Source organism: Malania oleifera, chromosome 9, assembly GCF_029873635.1.
Source record: "Malania oleifera isolate guangnan ecotype guangnan chromosome 9, ASM2987363v1, whole genome shotgun sequence".
In the NCBI taxonomy this organism is placed as follows: Eukaryota; Viridiplantae; Streptophyta; class Magnoliopsida; order Santalales; family Ximeniaceae; genus Malania; species Malania oleifera.
In genome coordinates this window covers 12,420,584-12,447,534 of record NC_080425.1, presented here as the reverse complement: position 1 = coordinate 12,447,534, position 26,951 = coordinate 12,420,584, and the positions used below count along the sequence as shown (strand labels likewise).

Below are 26,951 nucleotides of genomic sequence, written 5' to 3'. Positions count from 1 at the left end.
ATATATATATATATATATGTTTGATAATTAAGCAATTAAGGAGTATTTTTCTGGCAAGTAGCTAGCATTGTGCCAATATTTGAGGGTGCTGTTTAAAACGTGTCAACATGATCAAGAGAGTCGAATAGAATGATGGCATGTGGAGTGGAGGATCATATCGTGGCCATTGGATGGTATGACCATTTGTGGAGTTGATCCATGCAAGAGTATTGGGGGCCTTTACGTGCATGGGCCAGGAGAAGCAGAGTACCAAAAATCTAGTGCATTGGGGGGTGGTGAGATGGGAGGTAATTTTACGGCGATCTGATCAGATCAGATCGAGTATCTGACGGTTCGGATCAGGGCCCGAAAGGGTCGGCTCTCCCTAATACCACCACCCCGCTTTTCCCATAACCAACACCACTCATCAAACATCCATCTGTTTATTAAACTGATGGACAAGGTTGGACCGGCCTGCTTTTATTTATGCAAAGAGTGAAACCTATTTATTTTCTTCGTGCTGCTGCTGCTGCTGCTACAATATTGTGTGCTTAGTTATGGTGTTAACACCGTTACTCCAAAATGTTAACCTTCTGGGAGTTGCATCTCTTCGAAGAAATTATTAGTTTATCATATCATGCAGCCAATCACATTCTTATATTTTAAATAGTTTTTAAATAAAAAAACTAACCGTTCAGAGATTTTTTACACATACCGTTATGAGACAAAAACAAGCATTTTTATGCATTTTCATTTTGTTTTTCAAAAAAAATGTACTTGTATCTTGCACTATTTTTCCTAAGTCCTGACTAAATAAAGTTTTTCCATATTTTTGTAACACAAACCCTGTTAAAAAAAAAAACATCTTCCTATTTTGCACTACTTTCCCCCTAGTCCTAGCTAAATAAAGCCTCTACATTTTGAAAAGTAATGCTACTCAACACCAACCTGTGTCATCAAGCATTTTTCTATTTTGAAGTACAGACCCTTTTAAATAATTATCAATTATATATAATACTGTAATAATTTACACATGACCTGCAGAAACCAAACCGACAGCCCCAATAGCATAGGCTCCCTATGTTCATTTATTTCATGGGTTGGAACAAATGTTAGAACGGGATGATGAGGAGAAGCTCCTAAAAATCACTGGTGTTCGCATCCCATCCTTCATTACAGGGGGAAAAAGAAAAATTGTGTGCAGGATGAATAATTATCATCGTATCTCTCTAGTCTAATACATACAACGGTAATTTAACCAAGTCGGGTTCAATCAGATAGGACCCAAACTCAAGCACCCCTAGTGAACCATAACCTTCAGGCCATTATTTTCCTCCATGAGACAGTGACCTACCAGTTCCTGTTGAACGCCTTTTTGCAACTAGATGCTGACCTATGGCGACCCATCTGCCAGCACAATCTAATGCCTGCTTGTTGAACTGCATCTTGGGCTCACCTGTAGACTTCTCAACTGCATGCTACCACTTCTTGTCCAGCACGACCACCCTTGTGCCCATGCCACTTTTCCACATTTGGTCTTACATGATACATCCTACTTGGTAGGTGGAGCAGGAAGCAGACTTTTTCTACCGTTAGGAGAATGCAGAAAAGACTTAACATAAAACAAGAAAAAATAACCTGGGAGAACATTTAAGATCAAGATTGAACTGAAATTCATGCAGCTCTTCAATCTAGGTTACCAATCAAATGTCGAACAAGTAAATAATGGGAAGAAAAAAACACTTGAAAATCAACCAATGCCACCCTATATCCCTATTTTTTTGTTATGATCATATGATAATATGGCGTCACTATATAGCACAACAAATTCGATTGTTCAATTGCTCGCTAGCTACATAGAATATGTACTAACATTCATGGGGCATAAGAATACCCTTAAAAAAATTGGAATCAAACTTGGTGGAGATCATAGTTGGCAAACTAAACAATCCAAGTTTGATTATTGCTAATTACAGCATTAGATTCGAAGAGGATGCTAAAACATCAAATGGATCATATCCATTTACGAAGTGGCTCAGAAAGCAACAAAGACTGGAAAAGTTATTCACAAAGAACTTCTAGCCCAATGCTTGAAGAGGAACCGCAAATGACCATGCTGTAAAACCTCTACAAAAACAATCAGCAACATCAGTTCTTTTGTTGCCTTTGGCTTTTTTTGTTATCTTTTTTTTTTTTTTTTTTCTTTTACCATTTTCTTTGGTGGCAAAGCACACCACTATACCAGTTGAGTTTATTTGACTTTGCACAAGAAAGATGGAAGAAGAAAAATCAATAAAAGATTAAAAAACCGGGGTGGGGGGGGGGGTCACCATTGGAGCAAAACAAAAGCCAGGATTCAAGGGTACAAAAAGTTAACAACAAAAAGAGAAGTAATGACACAGGGAATGAGCTGCTCTTCCTGTTGCCCAGATAAGTGGGCCAAGATAATTATAGACTACTGATTAATTTTCAGAATTTACCTCAGATGGCGTAAAAGAAAATGTACAATTGGTAAATACTATCAAACCCCTTTGTTATCAGATCTAAGATGTCCCATCTGTTCCGTAAGCTGATCCATATGTTCATCTTTGTCCCATCCATTCTCCCTTGACTGCACTTCATTCCCCTTATTAAGACCTTCAAGTGAAGTTGATCCAATCTCCTCAATGTCGCCAAGTGGTGGGCTCTGCACAAAAAGCTCTTCCCAAAAGCTAGGATTCCCATCTAACAGGGCATCAATGTCAGGATCAGGGGAGAGAGTGTCAATATCTATAGGTATTGATCCATCCACTCCAAAAAAAGCAGGATCCATAAATTCGCCATTCCCTACATCAGGTTCCAAGTAATTTTCTGCAGGAAAATCAACAATACTTCTGGGCACCATCCCTGGCATTTGTGGGGGCTCAGGCATAATTATGTCCGACACAGGAAGAGCAACAGATGGTGCTTCTTGTGGCCTGAGCAGGGCACTAATATCTTGAAATTGAGCTGTTGTTCCTACTTCAGAATTTGCACCAACAAGGTGGGATTGAATTTCAGATATTGCACTTGAGGGGGCATGCGCTGCAATCCCTGAAGCAGCAGGCAAACAAGACTGTACAGAAGTAGGCGGAACTTCTTGAAGAGTCGCTCCTGATAAACAGGAAGAAGAGCTCCCACTGTCAACTGCATTGGTTGATGATGAAACATCACCAACAATGAAGCTGTCAGACTTATTCTTAAAAGCTTCCAGCCGAGAGGAAGAATCCATTTCCATAATCTTTCTGAGCATTGCTTTGGCTGCCTCATTCATTGGAGGCTGATACTTAACGATCTGCCCATCAGGAGCAGCTTGCTCGCTCTCGGAAATATCTTCCTGCTTGAGCCTTCGCTTTTTGTTGGCTTCCGTTATTCGCCTATTGCTCTCATTTTGCTGCTGTACAAACTGTGCCAAAAAGCCAGGGCTTTGCACAGCTTTTGCCAGGAATGACATCATCTGCTGCTGCCTCTGTTCCATTCCCTGAAGGCGCTGCACCATGGTTTGCAACTGGTTATCAGTTGCCTGTTGCTGCTGCCTCAACCTGACAAGTTCCTGCATCAGCACATTCTTGTCTCTTTTAAGCCTCTCAACCTCTTCCTCAAGCCCAAATTTCCCCAACTCTACACACGCCCCCACTGATGAGCCATTTCCATGTGCTTGCTGTGGCTGTTGATGACTACTACCATGTGCAGGTTTTCGCCGACTAATGCTCTTAAGCAGGTGTTTTTGACCCCTTAAAAATCCCTCATTAGCGAATTCCCAGCGGTCAGGATCAACCTTCCTGAAGCCCTGTCCAAAATGACAACAAAGGGAGTATAGGTGCGAAATTGTACACGATTTATGAGCAAAAACAACATGAATCCAACTGTTTCATTGTGGCAAAACACAAGGTGAATACAGTCTTTAAGTTAAGAATTTCTACACAAGAAGAAGAAGAGAACAATAGTGGGAGTGTTCACATATTCTTTTAACCTGAACATGACCACACCCACAGAAGTCACAAGATCTCTATTTGCATGGCCAACTAAAATTAAGAACTGTCTCATGTTAAAGGGACAAAAAATATCCTTCCACCTTCAAACCAGGAAATGACATTTTTCAACATCAATGAATAGACAGTTTGTCCCCTTAGGGACATCCCAGCTATAAAAGCTTAGGATTTCCATATTGGAGGTCTCAGGTTCGAATACTGGGAAGAGTGAGTGATTAAGGGATAGGAGTCTCATCAGGCAGTCCAAGCCTAGTGTTGACCTCCAATAGATTTAAAAAATAAAAAAAAAGAATTATAGGCAGTTTGACGCTTTGACATGCAAATCAGTCTATAAGCATCCTAACACTCAACTTGCTATTCCTTAGTGAGTTGGTGTACTGTTCTTTTCTCATATAAGTTCAAGAATCAAACGGCAAATGTGCCTCATACTCAGCATCACTGGATTCACATTCTTCACTCCATTTTTCCATCATACATTTGCACTTCCCTCCCTTGTATCCACCTTCACATAAAAGTCTCCTACCCTTCTCACATAAGCCAGCAGAAACAAAGAATAAAAAGAAATAAAAGAGAACAGAGAGAAAATAAGTGGGAGGCAGAGCAGAGGGGAAGACAAGAGGACAAAGTACAGGGAGAAGTGAATAAGAGAGATGAAAGACAAGGGGAAGAGAGGAGGAGGAGGAGGAGACAAAATGCAGAAGGGAGTGATAGAAACGAAAAGAAGGAATATTTCCACTCACTACTGCATTCTAACCATACATTACTCACAAAGTAATTCTACACCCAACATGAAATCTAAAATAATATCAAAATAACCCTAAAGTGTCTAAACTATTAAAAAAATAACAATAAATTGACAAAAACTCCTAAAATATCTATATTTCCTAAATTTAAACATAATCCCTAATATCTAAATGTTCAAGCAAAATGGGATCGCCAAGAATTATCCACAAGGGGCCCTCAATCAAACTTCCTCAATTAGAAAAAATTCAGATCCGATATTTAACCTGCACACATGTATTACCAACAAATGACTGAAATTTTCACTAAAACTCCCAACCCTAATGAAGTTCATGAGTGCAAAATTGTCACAATTTGGAAGATCAATCAAGACCTGGAACTTGTAAGTCAGACACCCATCATAGGATGGTAAAATTTCATCCTCCAAAACCCATTTTGAACTGTATCCCCCACTTTTACACTAAACTCAGTTTCCTGCTCCTTGCATTCTTCGAGGGTTTGAACAACACCTTGTTCTATCACATTTACTTGCTCGTCTCTAAGTTGGCATCATGTAATCTACTATCCACACAGTCAATGAAGTCTTCATTTCAAAAGTTGTGATCCATGACAGCAATATTTTTAGGTCACTTGCACTTTCCTCAGTGTGATCACATGAGTAGTTCATAACAACAATTCCTTCTGTACTGAAACTTGAAATCCATCCATTTCTTCCAAATCATATGGCCCATATTGCCCAATATAAGAATTTTTTTATCTCTAGAGATGGAAAAAATTCTTGATTAGGGAAAACTCCTACATCAATAGTTTTTCATTCTAAACCAAAAAGAAGGCTTGAATCTGGCAGTATAGTACTCCAAACTACCACTGAATAGCATTGCCCACAAGCTTTTCTTTCTTTCTTTTTTTTTTTTTAATAGAAGAAGAATTTCATTCATAGAAAAGAGAGAGAATTACAAGGAATGGAGGGTAAGGCCTTTTAAAGACAACCAGAAGTCAATTACAATAAAGCATCTGCCACCCATCCCTCTCAAGATGAGATAACAGAACTCCTTGATAAACTTAAAAGAAAGTGCTGACAGAAAAGCAAGAAAAACAATTCTATCCCATAATAAATGGAAAGGAGTTATTTTGCTATTAAAAATCCTAGCAATCCTTTCAAGCCACGAAGTCCAAAACAGAGCAACACAGTCCATTTCCACATTTCCTCCTCCCAAGACCCCAAGAACATCCCAATGAAAAAGCATTGTGGCAATACCAAAGCCTCATCAAGAACTAAGAAAAGACCGTCCCAAAGCTGCTTAGCCACCCCGACAATGGGGAAATAGATGCTCACTAATTTTACTAGACTTTAAACACAATGCCAATACATGGACAGATAGCCTTATGTGGCCACCTCACCTGCAACGAATCATTAGTACTAATCCTATTGAGAACTAAAGTCCACATGAAAACGTTGATCTTAAAATGAGCCTTGCCTATCAATTAAAATTATTCGATGGGAAGGCAAGAGAAACAGAAACCAGATGGAGAAATTGAAAGGGCTGTGGATTATGGAAGGAAGATCTTCAGCCAATGTGTGTGCCCACTTGTGGTTAGACCCAAGGTCTTAGATTTTGATTTCAAATAAATTTTTTGAAGGTTCAAAAATATGGGGATTTTGACAAACATTTAGATGTTGATTTTGATTACAATCCCAATTTCCCAATATTTAAAAATTGATGGAAATTAGTAGTAAAGCACATAATTTTGCATGAAAATTTAGAAACTAATAATATACATAACAATGCAAGATTTGGAACTAAAACAACACGTGATTAAACATATTCAATTAATACATATTATATCCATAAATCAATTAAATATTAGTTATAAAACAAATATAACAAATTACTCCTAAAAAGCCAAATAAGATGTTGAAGCTAATATTAATTTCAATTTTGCATAAATTTCATTTTTTTGAAAATTTTCACTCACATCCTTTCAGTAATAATTTTTATTCTTTTAAAAAACAAGATGTATTAAGGCGAGAATTTTAATTTGAGCTTTGAATCTCAAATTTCATTTACAAAGACATTGTACTATGGTCAAATTTTCTATACATTTCATATGAGTGGAGCTTGCTACCCACCAAGCCACCACCAATAGCTAGCACCACTTGTTGCCTCATGGAGCAGTATCAGTCCGGTCTTGTCCCCTCTAGTTGACTTGCAAATGGGTTTCAAATTCTCCAAATAAAATTGAGTGGATTTCAGGCCATTTGATGCCATTGGATTGTCCTTTATCTCCAAGAGTCCAAGGGGAAAATTTCTAAAAACAAATATAACAAATTACTCCTAAAAGGTCAAATAAGATGTTGAAGCTAATATTAATTTCAATTTTGCATAAATTTCAATTTTTTGAAAATTTTCACTCACATTTTTTAGTAATAATTTTTATTCTTTCAAAAAATAAGATGTATTAAGGCAAGAATTTTAATTTGAGCTATGAATCACAAATTTCATTTTCAAAGACATTGTTCTATGGTCAAATTTTCTATACATTTCGGATGAGTGGAGCTTGCTACCCACTAAGCCCCCACCATTCGCAAGCACCACTTGTTGCCTCATGGAGCAGTATTAGTCCGGTCTAGTCCCCTCTAGTTGACTTGCAAAAGGGTTTCAAATTCTCCAAATAAAATTGAGTGGATTTTAGGTCATTCGACGCCATTGGATTGTCCTTGATCTCCAAGAGTCCAAGGGGAAATCCTATCATTCTAAGCTACAATAACAACACCAAGCCTTAGTCCCACTAGGTGGGGTTGGCTATATGAATCATTTTCCGCCAATTTATGCGATCATGGACCATTTCTTTTGATAGATTCAGGAATATTAAATCTTGAATCACTATCTCCTCCCAAGTTATTCTAGGTCTACCCCTACCCCTACCCCCCCCCCCTCCCCAAAAAAAAAAAAACAGTATCTAACTCACTCTTCCTCACAGGTACACTATGTGGCCGACATTGCAAGTATCCATATCATCTGAGTCGTCCTTCCCTTATATTATTTTCTATACGAGCTACACCTAACTTATTACGAATATGTTCATTCCTTAATTTATCTTTCAATGTTATACCATTCATCCATCTAAGCATTTTCATCTCGACAACTTTTACTTTTGGATATTATGTTTCTTCGTCGCCCAACATTTCGATCCATATAGGCTATAGCATGGCTGGTCTTATAGCTATTCTATAAAACTTCCCTTTCAATTTTAAGGGTATTCTACAATCACAGAGCACACTTGAAGAACTTCTCTATTTTACTCAACCTGTTTTAACTCTATGCATTACATCATCTTCAATTTCTCTTTCAGCTTGCATAATAGATCCAAGGTATCGAAATCTACAAGTACTATTTATTTCTCCATCATCAAGTTTAACTTTGTCTCCAATATTCCTCCTATCATTACTAAAATTACATTTCATATATTCTATCTTATTTCTACTCATCCTAAAGGCTCTAGATCTTAAAGCTTCTCTCCATAATTCTAACTCAGTCTCTACTCTGTCCCTAGTTTCGTCAATCAATACAATATCATCTACAAACAACACACACTATGGAACCTCCTTTTGAATACTCTTAGTCAATTGGTCCATTACTAAAGCAAAAAGATAAGGACTCAAAGCAGATCCTTGATGTACACCTATGGTGATTAGAAACTCTCTAGTTTCTCCATCTATAGTCCTTACCCTAGTCATTACTCCATCGTACATATCCTTAATGACATCGATATACCTACTACATACACCCTTTTTTTTTCTAAAACCCACCATAGAACTTCCTAGGTATCCTATCATATGTTTTCTCAAGGTCAATAAATATCATATACAAGTCCTTCTTCTTTTTCCTAAACTTTTCCATTAATCTTCTTAAAAGATAAATAGTTTATGTGGTAGGTCTCCCACGCATTAAACCAAATTGATTTTCTGAGACCTTCGTTTCTAACCTTAATCCTTGTTCAACTACCCTTTCCCATAGTTTCATCATATGACTCCTAATTTTAATTCCACGATAGTTATTACAATTTTGAAAATATCTTCTTTATTGTTGTATATAGGTATTAAAGTGTTTTTCCTCCATTCATCTTGCATTTTCTTGGTTTTTATAATTGTATTAAATAAATTAGTTAACCATATAATTCCGTTATCACCTAAGCATTTCCAAACTTCAATTGGGATGTTATCTGCTCCCATAGTTTTCCCATTTTTCATATTTTTTAGTGCAAACTTAACTTTGTTAACTCTAATTTTGCAAATAAATCTCATATTTTTAGTTTTTTCCTCATTTAACAATTCTTTGTTTAGGCCTTCTATTTGGTTTTCATTAAACTTACTAAAGTAACTTCGCCATCTTTCTTTAATGTCTTCATCCTTATCCAAGATAATATCATCCTCACTTTTTATACATTTTACATTTCCTAAGTCCTTACTCTTCTTTTCTCTAGCTTTAGCAAGTTTAAAATATATCTATTTCCCCTTCTTTTGTACCTAATATATCATGCAAACTATTAAATGATCTACATTTAGCTTCACTAATAGTCTTTTTTGCATCTTTTCTTGCCTCCTTATACTTTTCAAAGTTATCCGTGTTTCTACATTTTTACCACGTTTTACACCAAATTCTTTTTGTCTTTATGGTTTTTTGTACATCTTTATCCCACCACCAACTTCTTTTCTATTCAAGAATCTTCCCCTTGATTCCCCTAAAATCTCTGTTGCTATCTTTGTAATAGAGCTAGCTAATCTACTCCAAAGAGTATGTGTATCTATCCCATCCTCTATAGTCCAATCCCCATTTTGATCATTTTATCTTTAAATTTTATTATATTTTCCACCATCTAGTTCTCTTACACTAGTTTATCTTATCATTTTTCTTCCATTTTTTAATACATATATTCAACACTAAGACTCTTTGTTGTGTGGTCGGGCTTTCACCTGGAATAACTTTACAATCCTTGCATGATAAACGATCTACCTTCCTAGTTAAAAAAAAAAATCTATTTGACTTCTATTTTGTCCACTTTTAAAGGTTATTAAGTGTTCTCTCTTCTTAAAGCAAGTATTCATTATACTAAAATCCAATGACATAGCGAAGTCTAAGATCATCTCCTCAGGCTCATATTTGTCTCCATATCCATATCCTCTATGTATCCTCTCATAATTTTTATTATCCATTTCAACGTGTCCATTTAGATCTCCTCCTATAAATATTTTCTCAGTCTCTGGTATGCCTTGTATAATACTATCCATATCTTCCCAAAATTATCTCTTAAGATTTTCTGTTAAGCCGACTTGAGGAGCATAAGCACTAATGGTATTTATTATCTCTTGTCCTAATACCATCTTGATTTTTATAATTATAAACCCTTCTCTAGTTACATCCACAACACTATCTCTTAAGTTTTTATTTATAATAATGTCTACTCCATATTTATGTTTTTCTTTTCCAATGTACCAAAGTTTAAATCCTGATTTATCAATTTCTCTAGCTTTTTCCCCCACCCATTTTGTTTCTTGAAGGCAAATTATATTAATTCTTCTTCTAATCATTGTATCCACAATTTTCATACTTTTACCCCTAAGTGTTCCTATATTCCAAGTTGCTAATCTAATTCTAGTTTCTTGAACTAATTTCTTTACCTGCCCACGTCTAGAATGATGCAAAAGAACTCGCATACTTGACACCGTACCCAGGCGCCGACACGGCGTGTTGCTTTGGGGTGACAACGTAGCCCACTCTCGCGCACTTTTCGCTACACCTGGGTGGTTCAAGTGCAACGCATCGCTCATAGGTGACACCCAAGCAAATATTCGTTAAGGATTCATATCATAGTGATCTGACAAATTTTACGCTAGCTGTCAGCTATCTAACGCAACCCTCCTCCTTTACCCGAACTTGGGACCAGCTGTGTGTGAAAACATTAGAAGAGAGGGGATTGGACCATCTGGGGACCCGGGGATTCATATAGCCATTGGGACCTTTAATTTGACCATTTGGGGAACCTAAGGAGAGAGGGAGACATAGAGCGGGTGCTAGAAAATACAGCTTTTGGAAGATTGGAGTCCAAACTCTGCTAGAATTGTAATATAGTGGTGGTTTAACTTGCACATTTAAGCTCATTCTTGTTGTTCCCAACAAGCATATCTTCTAAAAATTGCTTTCATTATGTTTGTTTGTTGCCCTTACAAATATGAGTAGGATTAGTTATTTGAATTCATGTGACAAGGAGCATGATAATATTTCAACAATTATATGTTCATTCCTTGATTATTTTGATTCATTAATGTTGCATGGATTAAGGGTATGCTACATCCACTTTTCTTCTTAGAAATATATTTTAGGAACGATCGCATGATTGTAGGAAAATGCAAGATGAATGCAGTTTTAAAAAGTGAAGAATCTCTACACAAAATAAGAACAAGAACAAGAAAGTAATAGTGGGAGCAGGTTCTTGTTCACATATTCGTTTAACTTGAACATGACCACACCCATAGAAGTTGAATGATCTCTATTTGTATGGCCAACTTAAATTAAGAACGCGTTGAAGGAGCAAAAAATATCCTTTCAACCTTCAAACCAAGAAATATTTTTTTCAACATCAATGAATAGACAGTTTGTCCCAAAGGGCACCCGGTGGTTAAAGCTTGGGATTTCCATCATGGAGGTCTCAGGTTCCAACACTGGGAAGATTGAGAATGGTTAAGGGACGAGAGAAGAACCTTTCATTATGTAGTCTAAGCCTAGTGTATGCGTCCAATAAAACCAAAGAAAAGTAAATTGACAGTTTACAATTTGACATGCAAATCAGTCTATAAGTATCCTAACACTCAACTTGCTTCTCAATGTACTCTTTTTTTTCTCATGTTAAGCTCACGAATCGAATGGTATTTGTCTAGCATTGGATTCACATTCTTCACTCCATTTTTTCATCATACAATTGCCTTCTCTTGCTTGAATCCACCTTCACATAAAGACTCCCACCCTTTCTGATGTAAACCAACAGACACAGAGAATAAAGAGAAATAAAAGAGAATAGGGAGGGGGAAAAATGAGCTGCGGGATAGAGGGGGAAGATGGAAGAGAGAATACAGGGAGAGGCGAAGATGGCAGATGAAAGAGAAGGAGAAGAAAGAAGAGGAAGTATGAGGAGATAGAATGCAGGATGGAGTGATAGAGAGGGAAGAAAGAAGAATTCCATTCACAACTACATTCTAACCAAACATTACTCATAAAGTACTTCTATGCCCAACAAAAAACAGTAAAGATAAATAATATCAAAATAAACCTAAAATATCTAATCTATAAAAAAAATCCCAAAATTAAATAGAACTCCTAAGTATCCATATTTACCAAATTTAAACATAATCTCTAATATCTAAAGCTTCAAGAAAAATGGGATCACCAAGAATTATACACAAGGGACCCTACATCAAACTTACTTGATTAGAGAAAAACTCAGTCTCGAGTTCTTAACTTGCATGCAAATATTACCAACTTGACTGAAATTTTCATTAAAATTCCCAATCCCAATGATGTTGATAAGTGTGAAGTCATCGCAATTTAGAAATTCAATCAATAACTATTGCTTGTGCCATCTCTATGGCACCCCTAAGATATGGTAATGGTCGTCTAGCTATGACAATTGCCTAGGCACGTGGCAAAAAAAAGCAAAATCACTTATCTCAACATTGCTATAAGAATTATAATGACAAGTGGCGACGGATATGATGAGTGTCACTTAGACATATTGCAATCGCCAATGTGAGGTGAACCATTCATCACCAAACCATCCAAGCAAATCACAAGGAAGACTGTCCATCCATCTAGAGGTCATCCACTCACTAGGCAAGGCAAACGATTAATTGCTTAAAAATAGTCCTAATTTATGACCTTTAGATGATTTGAAAATATGGGTCGTAACCATAGCTATATTTTGGGCACAATTTGGGGTAAATTCTAACTCCACCTTTGACTTAGCGAAGGCATAAATATGAGATTAGTTTCACCTATAATGGACCTTCAACACATTCAACTCAATTCACACAATGTGACAAACAACTATCATTTTGGCCTCCATGCCAATTTATCCCACTATTTCTATTTCTTAATGTCTCTACTTCCTAAACTCTTATCACTTTCCCTCTCCTTATCTCCTCTAATCTAGTTCCGATCACCTCCCACATTTTCTTTCCCCTTCTTACAATTTCTATAACTCCCTTATTATCCCTATTCTTACACCTCTCCCGGAAGCTAGCATAACAAGTCCATTCAAAACCAATCCACCATCTCCCCATCTCCATCACAACATCACTTCAAAAGGTGCTTATTTTTTTATCGAACATCTTTTTGGCACACCTGCACAAGACACTATATATCTTCAGTTACCAAAAGTACAAAGTAAAGCTAGGATGTTACCAAGGCCAATCAAACTTGTGATGCTAACTTTGCAATGATTCAGCAACAATTGGCCGAAGGAAATTATCATGCAACCGCTTTGCTAGGTAACAACCACAATGAAGACGATTGCGGGTGATCTACAAACTAAGATGAGATCCTAGATGGAGAGCATGAGAAGAAATATGTTCAACAATTCAAGATCCAGAACAAAAGCGCCCATGAAAGCCTCTGTTGCAATTTGCCCATAGGTTTTTCATTGGCATGGCCAAACCATCGCCTAGTATATAGCAGCAATAATGGATTCCACCAGCATATTCTTTTGCAGAAGGACGCTAGGGTAAAAACCTCGTTCGCCCCACAATTGCCTCATGGCCAAATCACCATTCATGATAAGTTCGTCCCAAACTCAGCAGCATAGGGAGCAATAGAATCTTTTCAAAGAGAATACCAGCTATAAAGATCATGTGAATGGTCTGTTGGCCTATTGTATAAAAGAATAAAAACAAATTGAACCAACCATCATCCAAAATTATGACAACCGCTTAGTGGTTGAATGGAATGAGGTGGTGGATTTCAACTCAGCTGAGTATGAAGAGTACAAAATCTCCTTTTCAGCTGAGTTTGAAACTTATAAAGAGTCACCAATGGTTGATTACATCATGGATGAGATGAATTCTTATTCTCCAAGTATGAAAAATATCAAAACTCCTCTTTGGCCAAGGATTTAACACTTGCCAATGATGAAATCCAAGATAATCATGAGAATGAAGATAACCTCAAGCCTAATCTAAAGGTTGGCAAGTTATTCAACAAAACTATTGAATCAGGCGAGGAGAATTACTTGGCCTAGCCTAAATCTGATAACAGGTGCTCCTATTTCATCCTCCATTCTTGGTCGGTCAAAACATGCTCCAAGTCTAATATGGTAAAGATATCGCTTACAAATGATTTAACCGACCATTATTTAGCATAGGAAGAGGTAATACATTCTTCACAGCTGAAATGAAAAAAATAAGAATTTGAAAAAAAAAAACAAAATAAAATAAAATAAAGAACATACATGTTTACTCATTAGCAAATGATAAATGTCACTTAATGGAGCAACTCTTTGAGGAAAAAATCATAATTGTCCAATCTCATTATTCGCCTAGAATATTACATGAAGAGCTTCTCCATAGCTAACCTTGCCTAGCATGAAGTAGATTATTTTGACACAACGCGAATTATTTGTATAAAAGTCACCTAAGCGAAGGGCATGACGAGCATTGTGTAAGCTAAGGTGGAGAGTGATTCGAAGCAAATAACCATTTAACAAGACAATGGACTTAGTCAGCCATATGCAGTCATGGAAATAAGTATAACCACAACTTAGTTTTATTTAGGTTTATTCAAATTCAGCTAGTGCTTGAAACTTAGTCAAAGAATTAAAAAATAAAATAAAAAAGTCATAATCTAATTCTCCCAACAACTTGACAAGGGTAAATGGATCTCGTAGCCATTCAGCAAAGTCCTTATAATCAGACATTGTCATCCTTGCCCCAAAACTATTGCACCACGCATCGTTGATGTGATTCTGGACCTCCAATCAGTTCGCGTCTTGTCCTTCACCAACTTATAGTATTGGGCGATGAGCACAAATGAATTCTAAATTCTAGTGTGAATGACATTAACCTCAACCTCCAGCTTCAACAACTCCCATGCATCCCTACGTTTCTAATAGTTGACCTAATAGTACTGATCTCTAAGGTATTCCAAGCTACATCTTAGACATGCATTTTTTACGAGATATCTCTCTTCTACGCCCAAGATCTTAAGCCAAGCATTATGCTTAGGAGTCTATCGAAGGAATGCTATCAATTTGGTGATGATCAAAGGAAATTTGATGGACATTGCTTCAACCGCTAAAGGCTTGGTGAGGAATTCTATTTCCGCTTCATTTTACAAAACCAAAACCTCATCGAAAAGCAATGAAGATGATTTGCAAATCACTTGCACCAACGTCGCTTTCAAAAAATCAACAGATGGCAAAAAGGCGACCTGTTCTCCTTGGAGGAGGGAAGCAAAGAATACTTTCACAAATTTTGTAGTCTCCATGTAAGTGATCATGAAAGGAAACAAAAGGGAGACTAAAGCAAGATTGAGCTCAAGAATGGAAGCAAAAAGGAGTGTAAAGCTATAAAAAGATAGAAGGAGGGGAGACTTAAATAAAACAAAGCGTAATGAAAAATACTAGGAAATTAACCTTCATATCATGAATAATCCATTGTGTCATCAAACTAGATAGCAGCCAATGAGGGAAGAAATGTGAAGACCAGGTGACAATGGCCCTGTAAGCAATCAAGTGACAAAGATCGCCTCAAAACAACTAAGCAGAAGGTCATCCAAATGAGCCACGAATATCACCTTTTTATGCTACTAATGTGATTAATATACCTTCTAAAGGGTGATGCATGTTTGTGATAGATGGCATAGGGAAAAAACCAAGAAAATTCCAAGTATGGATTGCCCAAGAAAAATATCACAATTTTTGATTGGCCAAAACTAAGGTCATGATTTACAGTTGTTTATTTTTAAGCGCTAAGTAACTAAATGCAGCAATCGTGGGGGTCATTGTTTGTGTCATCGTTGTACACCTCTTGGGATATGGTAATAATCGCCTAGCTATAACAATCACTTGGGCACATGGCAAACAAAGGCAAATCACTTACCTCAATGTTGCCATAAAAACTACAATAACAAGTCACCTAGGTGACATCAAGAGTGTCGCTTGAACATATCACTGTCGCTCATGACCATTCATCATCAAACCATCGAAGGAATCACAAAGAAGATCGTCCATCCATCCAGAGGTCGTCCACTCATCAGGCGAGTCGAATGATTCATTGCCCACCCAGTGACAGAAGTTGTCTAGTCATCAGGCGTAGGTCACCCAATTATCTATGACATGGCAAGCAATCATCAAGCATGAGAGTCAACTATAATAATTGGAATCAACTACAATAACAATACCATTAATGCTTAGAAACGATGCCAAATTATGACTAAGTCGTTAAATGCTTTGAATTTATGACTCGTAACCATAGGTATGTTTTGGGCACAATTTGGGGTAAATTGTAACTCCAAGTTGACTTCTTTTTTTCTTTTTCCTTTTTTGGGAGGGGAAGCGTATAAATATTTGATTAACTTCAGTTGTAATGGACATTTAACACAATTCACATAATGTGACAAACAACTATCACTTTGGTCATCATGCCACTTTATCCCTCCAGTTCTATCTCTTATTGCCTCTACTTCCCTAACTCTAACCCCCCCCTCTCTCTCTCCCTCTTCTAATCTAGTTCCAATCACCTCAATTTTTTCCCCCTTCTACGATTTCTACAACTCTCTCATTATCCCTATTCTTACACCTCTGGTGAGGGTTCGCATAATGAATCCACTCACAACCAATCCACCATCTCCCCATCTCAATCACATCATCACTTCAAAAAGTGCTTAGTTTTTATCAAACATTTCAATATCAGCACGTCTGATTCACAACCAATCCACAATTTTCTTGTCTCAATCACATCATCACTTCAAAAAGTGCTTAGTTTTTATCAAACATTTCAATATCAGCACGTCTGATTAGCCTCAGTAACATTATGAAGTGACAATTGCTAAAAAATTAAGCACCTTTTGAAGTGATGATGTGATTGAGACAAGAAAATTGTGGATTGGTTGTGGATGAACTCATTAAGCCAGCCCCAATAAAAGTTGTAAGGATAGGGTTAATAAGAGTAGTAGATATTGTAGAAATCGTAAAAAAAGGGAAAAAATGAGATGGGAGACTAAAACTAGATTAGAAATAAGAAGAGAGAGAAAGAAAGGGATAGAGTTAGGAAAGTAGAGGCACTAAGAAAAAGAAATAGAGGGATAAAGTGGCACAAAGGCCAAAGTGATAATTGTTTGTCACATTGCATGAATTGAGTTGAATGTGTTGAAATCCTCACAACTGAAACTAATCATATATTTATACCCTCTCCTAGTCAAACTTGTAGTTACAATTTACCCCAAATCATGCCCAAAACTTAGCTATGCTTACAAGTAATAAATTTAAAGCATTTAAAGGCCTAATATAAATTAAAACCATATCTCAGCATTAATAGTCCAATTATTATAGTTGACTCTCATGCCCGATGATTGATTGTCTTGTCACCATAACTGGATGAACTTTGCTTGGTGATTAGACAACCTCAGCCCCATAGGTTGGGAATTAATCGTTTGCCTTGCCAATTAAGCGGATGACCTCGAAACGAATGGGCAATCTTCCTTCAATCCTTGAATTTTGGTAATGAATGGTTCACCTCATATGGGCGACTGCAATATGTCCAAGCGACACTCATCATAAGCATCGCCTAGGTGACTTGTCATTGTAGTTCTTATGGCTACTTTGAGGTAAGTGATTCGCCTTTGTAGCCACGTGCCTAAGCAATTTTCACAACTAGGTGACCATTACTATATCCCAAGAAGTGCACAGAGATGGCACAAACAATGGCTAACACAGTTGCTCCATTTAGTTACTTAATAATAACACTAATAAACAAGCAATCATAAATCACAACCTCAGTATTGACAAATCGCGAATTATATACTTTCTTTCTTAGGCAATCCATACTTGGAATATTCTTGGTTTTTCCCCCTAACCAACCATCACAAGGCGACACATCACGCATTTGAGAGTTACCTTAATCACGTCAATAGCCTAAACTTGTGACCATCCTCTTAGTTACTAAAACAGTTAGGCAATTTCTCAAGGCAATTTTTGTCACATGATCACTTACACAACCACTATTCTTAGACTTCATTCCTTTCCCCACTACCTACAATCTAGTCTAATCGCATGATGGATTCTTCCAACTACGAAGGTTAATTTCTCAGTATTTTTTGTTTCACCTTGTTCTATGTAAGTCTCCCTTTTCTTCTATCTTTTCATAGTTTCAGTCTCTCGTCTACTTCCTTCTCGAGCTCTGCCTCTCACTTTAATCTCCCTTCTACTTCCATTCATGATCACCCACATGTAGGCTACAAAATCTGTGGAAGCATTCTTTGCTTCTCTCCTCCAAGGGGAAAAGGTTGCCCCTTTGCCATCAACTAATTTTCCAAAGGCGACATTAGTGCAAGCAATCTGAGAATTATCCTCATCCCTCTCCAATGGAATTTTGGTTCTGCCGGATGAAACGAAAATAGAATCCCTCCTCACCAAAACTCTAACAATTGAAATGATGTCCACCAAATTTCCTTTGATTAACAAGTGGAACGCCAAACTGATAGTGTTCCTCCAAAAGGCTCCTAAGCATAATGTGTCGTGAGATCCTAGCTAGAGAAAGAGAGATATCTCACCGAAGATGCATCTCTAATATATAGCCTGAAATACCTTGGAAACTAGTACCATCAAGTCAATGATAAAAAATAAAAAATAAAAAAAAAAAGTAGTCATGTTTGAAAGCTAGCAAAGTTGTAGGTTGATGTTAGCGCCATTCCCACCAAAATTCAAAATTCATTTGTGCTCATCACCAAAACCTATAAGGTAGCAAAGGGGAAGACGATGAAGCGATTGGAGGTGCAAAATTATATCAACAATGCATGTCGTAATAGTTTTGGGGCAAAAATGACTATGGCCAATCATGAGAACTCTGCTCAATGGCAATGAGATTTGCCTACCCTTGTCAAGCTACTGGGAGAATAAGATTACGATTCTCTTTCTTTCATGTTGTACTTCTCTGACTAAGTTCCAAGCACTAGCCAAAGTTGAAAAAACCTGAATAAAACAATGTCCTAGTTATACTTCTCTCTATAACCTCATATGACCAACTAAGTCCGTTGGCCTTGTTCAACAATTATTCGACTCAAATCATTCCCCGCCTTAACTTAAACGATACTCGTCATGCCCTTCACTTTGATGCCTTGTACGAATAATTCGCCTCGCCTCAAAATAAACTACATCATGCCAAGTGAGGTTAGCTTAGGCGATGCTCATTAGGCACTTCACTTGGGCGATCATCGCGTAAGACTCTAGGAGAATATTGAGATAGGGCAATTATGACTTTTTCCAAGAGCCACTCCATTAAATAGCGCTTATTATTTATTAATGAGTACAAAACCTATTTTTTTCCGTTTCGGCTATGAAGAATATATTGCCTCTTCTTAGTTCATATAATGATCAGTAAAATTATATGTAACACAAGAGGAATAGAATCTCCCGATATCAAATTTAGGCCAAGCCAAGGGATGATCTTAGCCTAACTCAATGTTTTCGCCGATAAACTCGCCAACATCCAAATCAAACTTAAGATTATCTCAGTTCAAAAGATGCCTTCATCACCGGCGAGCTTTAAATCCACTACCAAAGAGGAAATATGATATCTTTCATATTTGGGCAAGTAGGAACCGTTCTACATAGTGTAATCTGCCCCTAAGAAGTCTTCATAAGTTTCGGACTCGGCTGAAATGGAGATTTTGCACTCTTCATACTAAGCCAAGTTGAAAGCCCCCTCCTTAGTCTGTTTAGCCACTAAGGAGTTGTCATAATTTTGGCGAAAGGTGAGCTAAATCTCTTCATTTTTTCTATAGAATTGGCCAACAAATCTCGCATGATGTTCACAGCCAATATTCTCTTTGAAAAGATCATGTTGCCCCTATGTTGCTAAGTCTAGCCGAAGTCCCCATGAATGATGATTCGGCTATGAAGCGATTGTAGGGCGAACAAGGTTTTTCCCCCAACGTTCTACAAAAGAATATGATGGTAAAATCCATCATTCTAGCTATAGGTGATGGTTCAGCCATGCCCATAGTAAAACTGTGGGTGAATTGCACCGAAGGCTTTCATGGGTATTTCTATTGTGATTCTTGAATCGCAACATATCTATTCATATGTTCTCTATCTAGAATCTCAGCTCAGCTTGTAAATTGTTCATGATTGTCTTCATCGCAGTTGCTACCACGTGAGAAGAGTGAGTGACCTTACAAAAACTTTCTTCCACCAATTGTTGTCCGATCATCACCAAATCAGAGTTGGTAAGCTTTAAATCCTTGGCCAAAGAGGAGTTCTAGTATTCCACATTAGGCCGAGTAAGAATCCTTCTCCTCCATTATATAATCGACCATTAAGGAGTCTATATAATTTTCAAACTTGACCAAAAAGGATATTTTGCACTCTTCATGCTTGAGTCAAATCCACCTCCTCAATTTGTTCAGCCATTAAGAAGTTCTCATAATTTTGAACGATGGTGAGCTCAATTTTATTCATCTTCTTCTACACAATTTGCTAATAGATCATTCACATGATCTTCATAGCCAATATTATTAGTGAAAAGATTATGTTGCCCTCTATGTTGTTGATCCAACTGAAGCCATCACAAACAATGATTCCGCCATGATTCGATTGTGGGGCAAACGAGCTTTCCCCCTAACGTCCTCCTACAAAAGAATATGTTGGTCGAATCCATAATAACATTATGAGCTCATGCCAACCCCCAACAAAGGTGTAAGGATAGGGATGTTGAAAGGTGTACGAACAGTACTAAAAAATTTCATCCTCCAAAAACTCACGTTGACTTGAATCCCCGACTTTCACTCTAAACTCGATTTCTTCTTGTTGGCATTCTTCTAGGGTTTGAACAACACTTTGTTCCATTGCATTTGCTCGCTCCTCTATAAGATGGCACCATGTAATCTAATATCCACAAGATCAATGAACTCTTTATTTCAAAAATTATAATCCATGACAACAATATTTCTAAGCAGTTTCCTCAATATGATCACGAGTAGTCCATAACAACAATTTTTGTTGTCATGGAACTTGAAATCCATCAACTTTTTTCCAAATCATAAGGCTCACATTACCCAATATAAGAATTCATTCATCTCTTGAGATGGGAAAAAGTCCTAATGATTTGCGAAAGCACCAATATTAACATGTTTTCCATTCTAAGGCAAAAGCAATCTTGAATCTTAGCTTACTACATCTAGTAGTATTGTATTCCATCCCACCATGCTTTTCTTTTCTTTTCTTTTATATGTTTCTTTTGGGGATAGAAGAAGAATTTCATTCATAAAAAAGCGAGTGAATTACAAGAATGCCTCTTCCTAAAGACAACCAAAAGATAGTTACAATGAAGCCCCTCTTCAATCTATCTCAGATTAGACAGCAAAACTCACTGATAAAACCTCAAAGAGTGTGCCAACAAGGAAGCAAGAAAAACAACTCCAACCCATAATAAATGGGAAGGAGTTATCTTGCTGTTAAAAATATTAGCGTTCCTTTCAAGCCACATAGTCCAAAACAGAGACAAAAAAAAAAATGCATTCCACAAAAAACAACCCTTCTTACTCCTTCCAAGAACCCGTCTCAAGAACACCTAATGTAAGACAAGTAAGACCATGGGTAGATCCTTGTTGGAGACTAAATTTAGAAGAATTGGATTAAGGGAGTTGTTGGGTTTAGATCCTTGTTAGTAGCTTTCTTATAAATAGTGTGTGAAAGCCACGTAGGAGTAGCTTGTTGATGAATTAGAATTGAAAGAGAACATGTGATGTGATTTTCCCCCCAGTATTTCCTTCTTGCTCTCCCCCTTCTTTATTCTTCTTGCCTTCTCCTCTCCCAAATTATGTTTTAGCAATAGTTCCATGATGCTATTCTGCATCATTTGGTACCAAAGCTCAATCACGATCTCCATTCTTCATTTCGAACCCCCATTTTCTTCCAAATCAATCTTCTTCTTCCTTCCTTCTTTCTTCTCTTCATGTTCTTCTCTATTCTATATTCTGACTTCAATACTGCTTCAGTTCTTCTATTCTGTCCTGCATAGCAACCATTTTTTTCTCATCCCTCCTTCTTCTCTTCTTCTTTGCCCTGTCTATAATCTCTTTCTCTCTCTCTTTTCTGCTTATCCTTCTGCTCTGCTCTGTTCTGTCCTTATCCTTATTGTATCATTTTCCTCTTGTCTCCTATACTTCTTTTTCTGTCTTTAAAAAAATATTAAAACAACACCATTGTGCATCTAATTTGATGTATACAATATCATTTTTTATAGAAATGAATACAATATTAATAAACAATGATTTGCTAAACTCTAATGTGTCTAAATGTGGGATATCATAGAACAAATAAAAGAATATCATAGAACGAGTAACGCTATTGCTCCTTCACCATGGCATTAAGCAACACTAATATCCTCATTAAGCAACAGTGAGCATACTTCCCTAACTTTTAACTATGTCAACTTAGAAAACAACAAAGAATAAGTCATATAAAAAAATAATATAAAATGAAATAAAACATAGTTCCCCAATTCTCCAAAAAGGACAAATAAAGTATATGTTTTATCTTCATAAATAAATTCCAAAAGAAGTGCGGACAAAAATTTCTATAGAAACAGTTTCAGTCAAAAGAAACAAACTTTTCCGGCAACTATGTTAGATTGAATTGCATTAAACAGACTGAACAGCATTCTCAACTCAAACTCTAATCCCTAACACCCCCCCCCCCCCCCGCGCCCAAACAACAGACATCTCTACTTCCCAAATGAAGCAACATTACCCACAGAAGAGAAACTTCTAATTAATCCAGAAAATAAAAGAATGTCCTCAACTAGAGTATTAAGAAAGCCAAGAAATGTACAATTAACACAGAGTAATATCATGATAAACACAGTTCTGCAGAAATCATCACAGTTATCAACATTCTCTCCGCTGGATGCTTAAATAATCACAAAACGACCAGCGAATCACACATAAATATAGGAGGATCGTACATAAGTGTTGAGCTGTCTAACGAAGCTTGAGAAGTTGTTGTGCTTGAAGTACTTGGGCAAGAGGTCCCTGGCGAACTCAGGAGGGTTCCAAACAACAAAGCTGTTGTTGTTAGGGCTCCACGAGACGACTGCGTCGGTGGCAGGATCATCGACCATGTCATAGGTCTTGCTGAGGAACGGCGGCGGAGCGTTCGTGCTTGAAACCGGAGTCGGCTGCGGAGGGCCGCTGTTCGAAGCACTGCTGCCGCCGCCAGTGGCTCCGTCCATATTGCCGGCGACGATCAAACGGCGACTCGAGAAGGTAGTGTGACCTTGAAGATATTTTAGGGTTTTGAATGGCTCGAAACGATCGCCATTGCGTTTCAGAAAAAGCCTAGATTCCGCGCGCGCGCGCTCAGGGAGAGAGTCAGAGAGAGAAGGACCGGAAGGGGATGAAAGAGGGGAGAGATCGTTAAAGATGGGGGCTGTTGTACGGGCTGGAGGGGAAGAGAAGTTGAAATGAGGTTTATAAGGACAGACGGCGGAGGAAACGGGCACGAAGCGGAAGCGGTCGCCTTTTGATAGAGTGGTGAATTGACTTTGTTACCCTTGCTTCTTCTAATACAAGATCATAGTTGGGCTTGGGCTTAGGTGTCTTTTACCAAAATATCTGAAATCACCTCACACACAGACCAGTCATGAGTCAACCCTTCCATTTTTGAAAGGCCAATTTTCACCTGTGCCATTGGAAACATCCCGGTTGGTCGGTTGGGTTGAGTAAATTGACGTCCAACCCCCTAAGCAATTTGCATTATTTTAATACTCAGAGGATGGGTTAAGTTTGGAGTTCAGATTCAAAATATTAAAAAGTATAAATAGCATAAAGGCATTCAAATTAATCCCATAATTAATTAAAATAAGATATACATGGTATGCATAGTCTATCGAATAACGATAAAGGAAACAATGATTATTAATAATATCTTTTCTGCAAATGTGAAATTGCTCTCCTCTTAGGAGGTTTTAAGACAAAATTGTTGTCATTTAAGGGCATTTCATCAAAAAAAAAAAAACAAAGCATGCATTTGATATATTGATCTTTGTCAAGAAAAGTAATGAAATTACAATTTTGTGTAGTTTTAAAATTTGCAATGAGGTTAGTAATCATAACAAAATTGCTGAGCGGCTCGGTTACACCACCCTAAGTTTTTGTAACTTTCCTTTAATATGCAATGGGTATGTATTTAAATAAAATAGTAAATGTGTGTAGTTTGTGATTGCCCGTGAATAATAGTATATGTAAAATGTTTTTGTAACTCCTAATAATTTTATATATTTTAAAAATGAATTTAAAATATTCTCATGATTTAGTTTATAAATATTAAAGTATGAATATTCAAAATTGTTTATTAAAATTTATTTTACTTAAATTATAAAATACAAATATAGAAACTATTATATAACACCACTTAGATGTAGGGACAAGAAAAATCTTTAAAATTATATATAAATATGATAGTAATAACATTCTATTTATTTTATTTTATAAAAAAATCAATGTATGATTTATTCCAATGAAAGCATTAATAAATTATTGCAACTTGTAAATTGTGATTTGCTATATAAAATATTTATAGTTATAATTTTTTAAATTTAGGGTCAATTAATGAGTTTTTCTTTTGAATTTCAAATAAATTATCTAGGAGTAATTAAATGGCTATAATTTTATTTTTAAAATTTAAATATTTATTATCTATATAAATGATATTAGATACTTCAAAATAATTTTAGATGATGTTAGACGAATTTTTTTATTTTATTATGAGATATATATTTTATTTAGTATTTACAATACCATTATATATATATATATATAATTTTTCTAATCGGAAAGATTTTTAGTTATACTATTAAAAATAAGTTTTAAAAACTTTGGGCATGTCCAAATCACTTGAACAAAACATTGGGCTTAACAAGTCTAATGATTAGTCTAAATTCTTGATGACAAAAACACAAATGCTCTATTTAGTCCAAAGAAGATATGCTTCAAACTCTTAATGAAACACATTTGCTATTCAAGTGAGAATAATACTTTCTAGATAAATTATTTACAAGACAATGAAGAGAATTGTCCTACAATCGGTATATTTCAAGATTAAAGTTTGTTGGCATGAAAAGCAAAACATAAACTAAAAATGTCCTGACAAAGCAAAAGCAATAAAATTGAAAATGCCCTGACAAAGTGAAAGCAAAAGATGTCCTAAAAAAGCAAAAGAGGATGGCTCTGTCTATAAAAGCAAGGTTGGACTATTTTGAAACTCGTCTTCTTCTTTTGTCTCTCATTTCTTTACTTGTAATTTTGCACAAAAAGTCCTCGGGTTCCCAATACCTTTAAAGATTATTCTCAAAAGTTATATTTTGATTTTACCAATCAATAAGCATTGTATCTAAACATTTGAAGAGAATGAAGTAGGAAAAATCTAACCATTTTATTTGTCTTGGTTATATAAATTTTATTTTGTGATTATGTGTGTGTCTGTGTGTATGTATTGTTTCATATTTTGTTTCAGTTATATCGTCGTCAGTTGAATTGGTATCAGAGCCATTACTTTGAGATATTTTCTCCTCACTAGCACTAATATTTTCATCAAGAACTTGGATGGTTTTTGAAGAGGAAGGAGCTTCTAGCAATTTTTTGTCTATTTAACTTAACGATATCTTCTATATCAAAACATTCTTCTATATAAGAATTATATAAGAAGGGTAAGGGAACTTGAACCCTACTCCTTGCTTATCTTTTTTCGTTTTATTATGAAGAGGTCATAAAGAAGGAGGTGAGGGGAATGGCTCTAGTTCTACAAACTTATGTCCTTCTATTTTTTTGAATTCACAATTATCTATTTTTTAAATTTATAACTTTCTGTTTTGTCTAAATTTTTTTCTATGGTTTTTAAATATTCATTTGCATAGTTATTTAGTCTAACCATTATTTGAATATGTTGTTGTGTAGTTGGATATATTAATAATAGATAATCTGCTATTGTAAAAAGGATTGCACTCAATTTCTTTATCTTTATGATGGAGGTAGATAGTTTCTTTTGGGGGAATTAAATCATTACTATTCTTATATATTTTACCTACTTTGTCTAATGTGGTACAATCTTTCCTATAAGTTTTTTTGTTTTTGGACCAATCGAAGAAAGGAGTATTTCTTTTTAAGTTGATCATATCTTCATGTCACCTACTTCCGTATTCTTCAATTTTTTTCTTTAGGATATTTCTAAAAAAAAATATTTTCTAAGAGATTTATTTTCCTCTAACAGGAAATCTTTTAGAAGTTTTTTTTTTCTAGTTCGAAATCTTTTTCTAAAACATTTTACTCATAGATTTGGGAGTGTGTTGGACAAAGATCTTTTTTAGGCTCTTCATAAACCGGCCGAGATTCTTGCACTTCAATTTGAATTCATTTCTTTTTCATAAAGGATCTTCTCTTGATATGAATGGTATAGATCTTTCAAAATTTGTGGCTATGTGTCTTCGAACTAAGAAATATTAGCCTAAAGATGGTTGGTTTGGCCATGTAAAAATTATTACTAGGTTAGACGGATTCTACTTTTATGTTGTCTCTAGAATTTAATCCTTTTAGGGATGTGGCTCATATTCAAAGCGGATCACATGTACCAGAGAAAGTTACGTGAAGCGAGGGACAATGGCATGAGAGAATTCTATAGATCAGAGGGCAAACCATCGACGAATTGGCCAAATAGTCGACAGTTTCAGGCATAATGCAAAATGTGTTTTTCTCAACACCAAACCGTTGACAGTTTCAGTCGACGCAGATTATGTAATTTCAAATCAGGGGCTTGTGGATTGGGCTAATTGGAGGGATTTCCTCTAGGAATTGCTAGAGGGATTGTTTAGATAGGATCTAACATTTCTATACATTCAGGGTTTGCATATAATCATTGATTTGTAACCTTATTGTAATTTTTGACATTGATCATAGTGGAAAA

The 26,951-nt window shown here is 36.3% G+C and overlaps 1 protein-coding gene across 1 annotated transcript; it reads right to left on the bottom strand.

Annotated features, from left to right (window-relative positions):
* Positions 1–1,018: 1,018 nt before the first annotated feature.
* Positions 1,019–23,524, bottom strand: LOC131164269 (heat shock factor protein HSF8-like). The gene is made up of 2 exons (XM_058121320.1): positions 22,960–23,524; positions 1,019–3,787 (listed from the first exon to the last, which is right to left on the bottom strand). Exons 1-2 carry the CDS (start codon positions 23,224–23,226, stop codon positions 2,501–2,503), a joined length of 1,554 nt encoding a protein of 517 aa, XP_057977303.1. The 5' UTR covers positions 23,227–23,524; the 3' UTR covers positions 1,019–2,500.
* Between the last annotated feature and the right edge of the window lie 3,427 nt (positions 23,525–26,951).

What these genes read in the sequence shown, in the direction of transcription:
- LOC131164269 (XM_058121320.1), bottom strand. Translation starts at nt 23,226, where the DNA reads ATGGACGGAGCCACTGGCGGCGGCAGCAGTGCTTCGAACAGCGGCCCT. An exon ending in TTAGACAGCTCAACACTTAT is followed by an intron (nt 3,788 to 22,959) that starts GTACGATCCTCC and finishes CATTTTGGACAG; the next exon opens with GGCTTCAGGAAGGTTGATCC.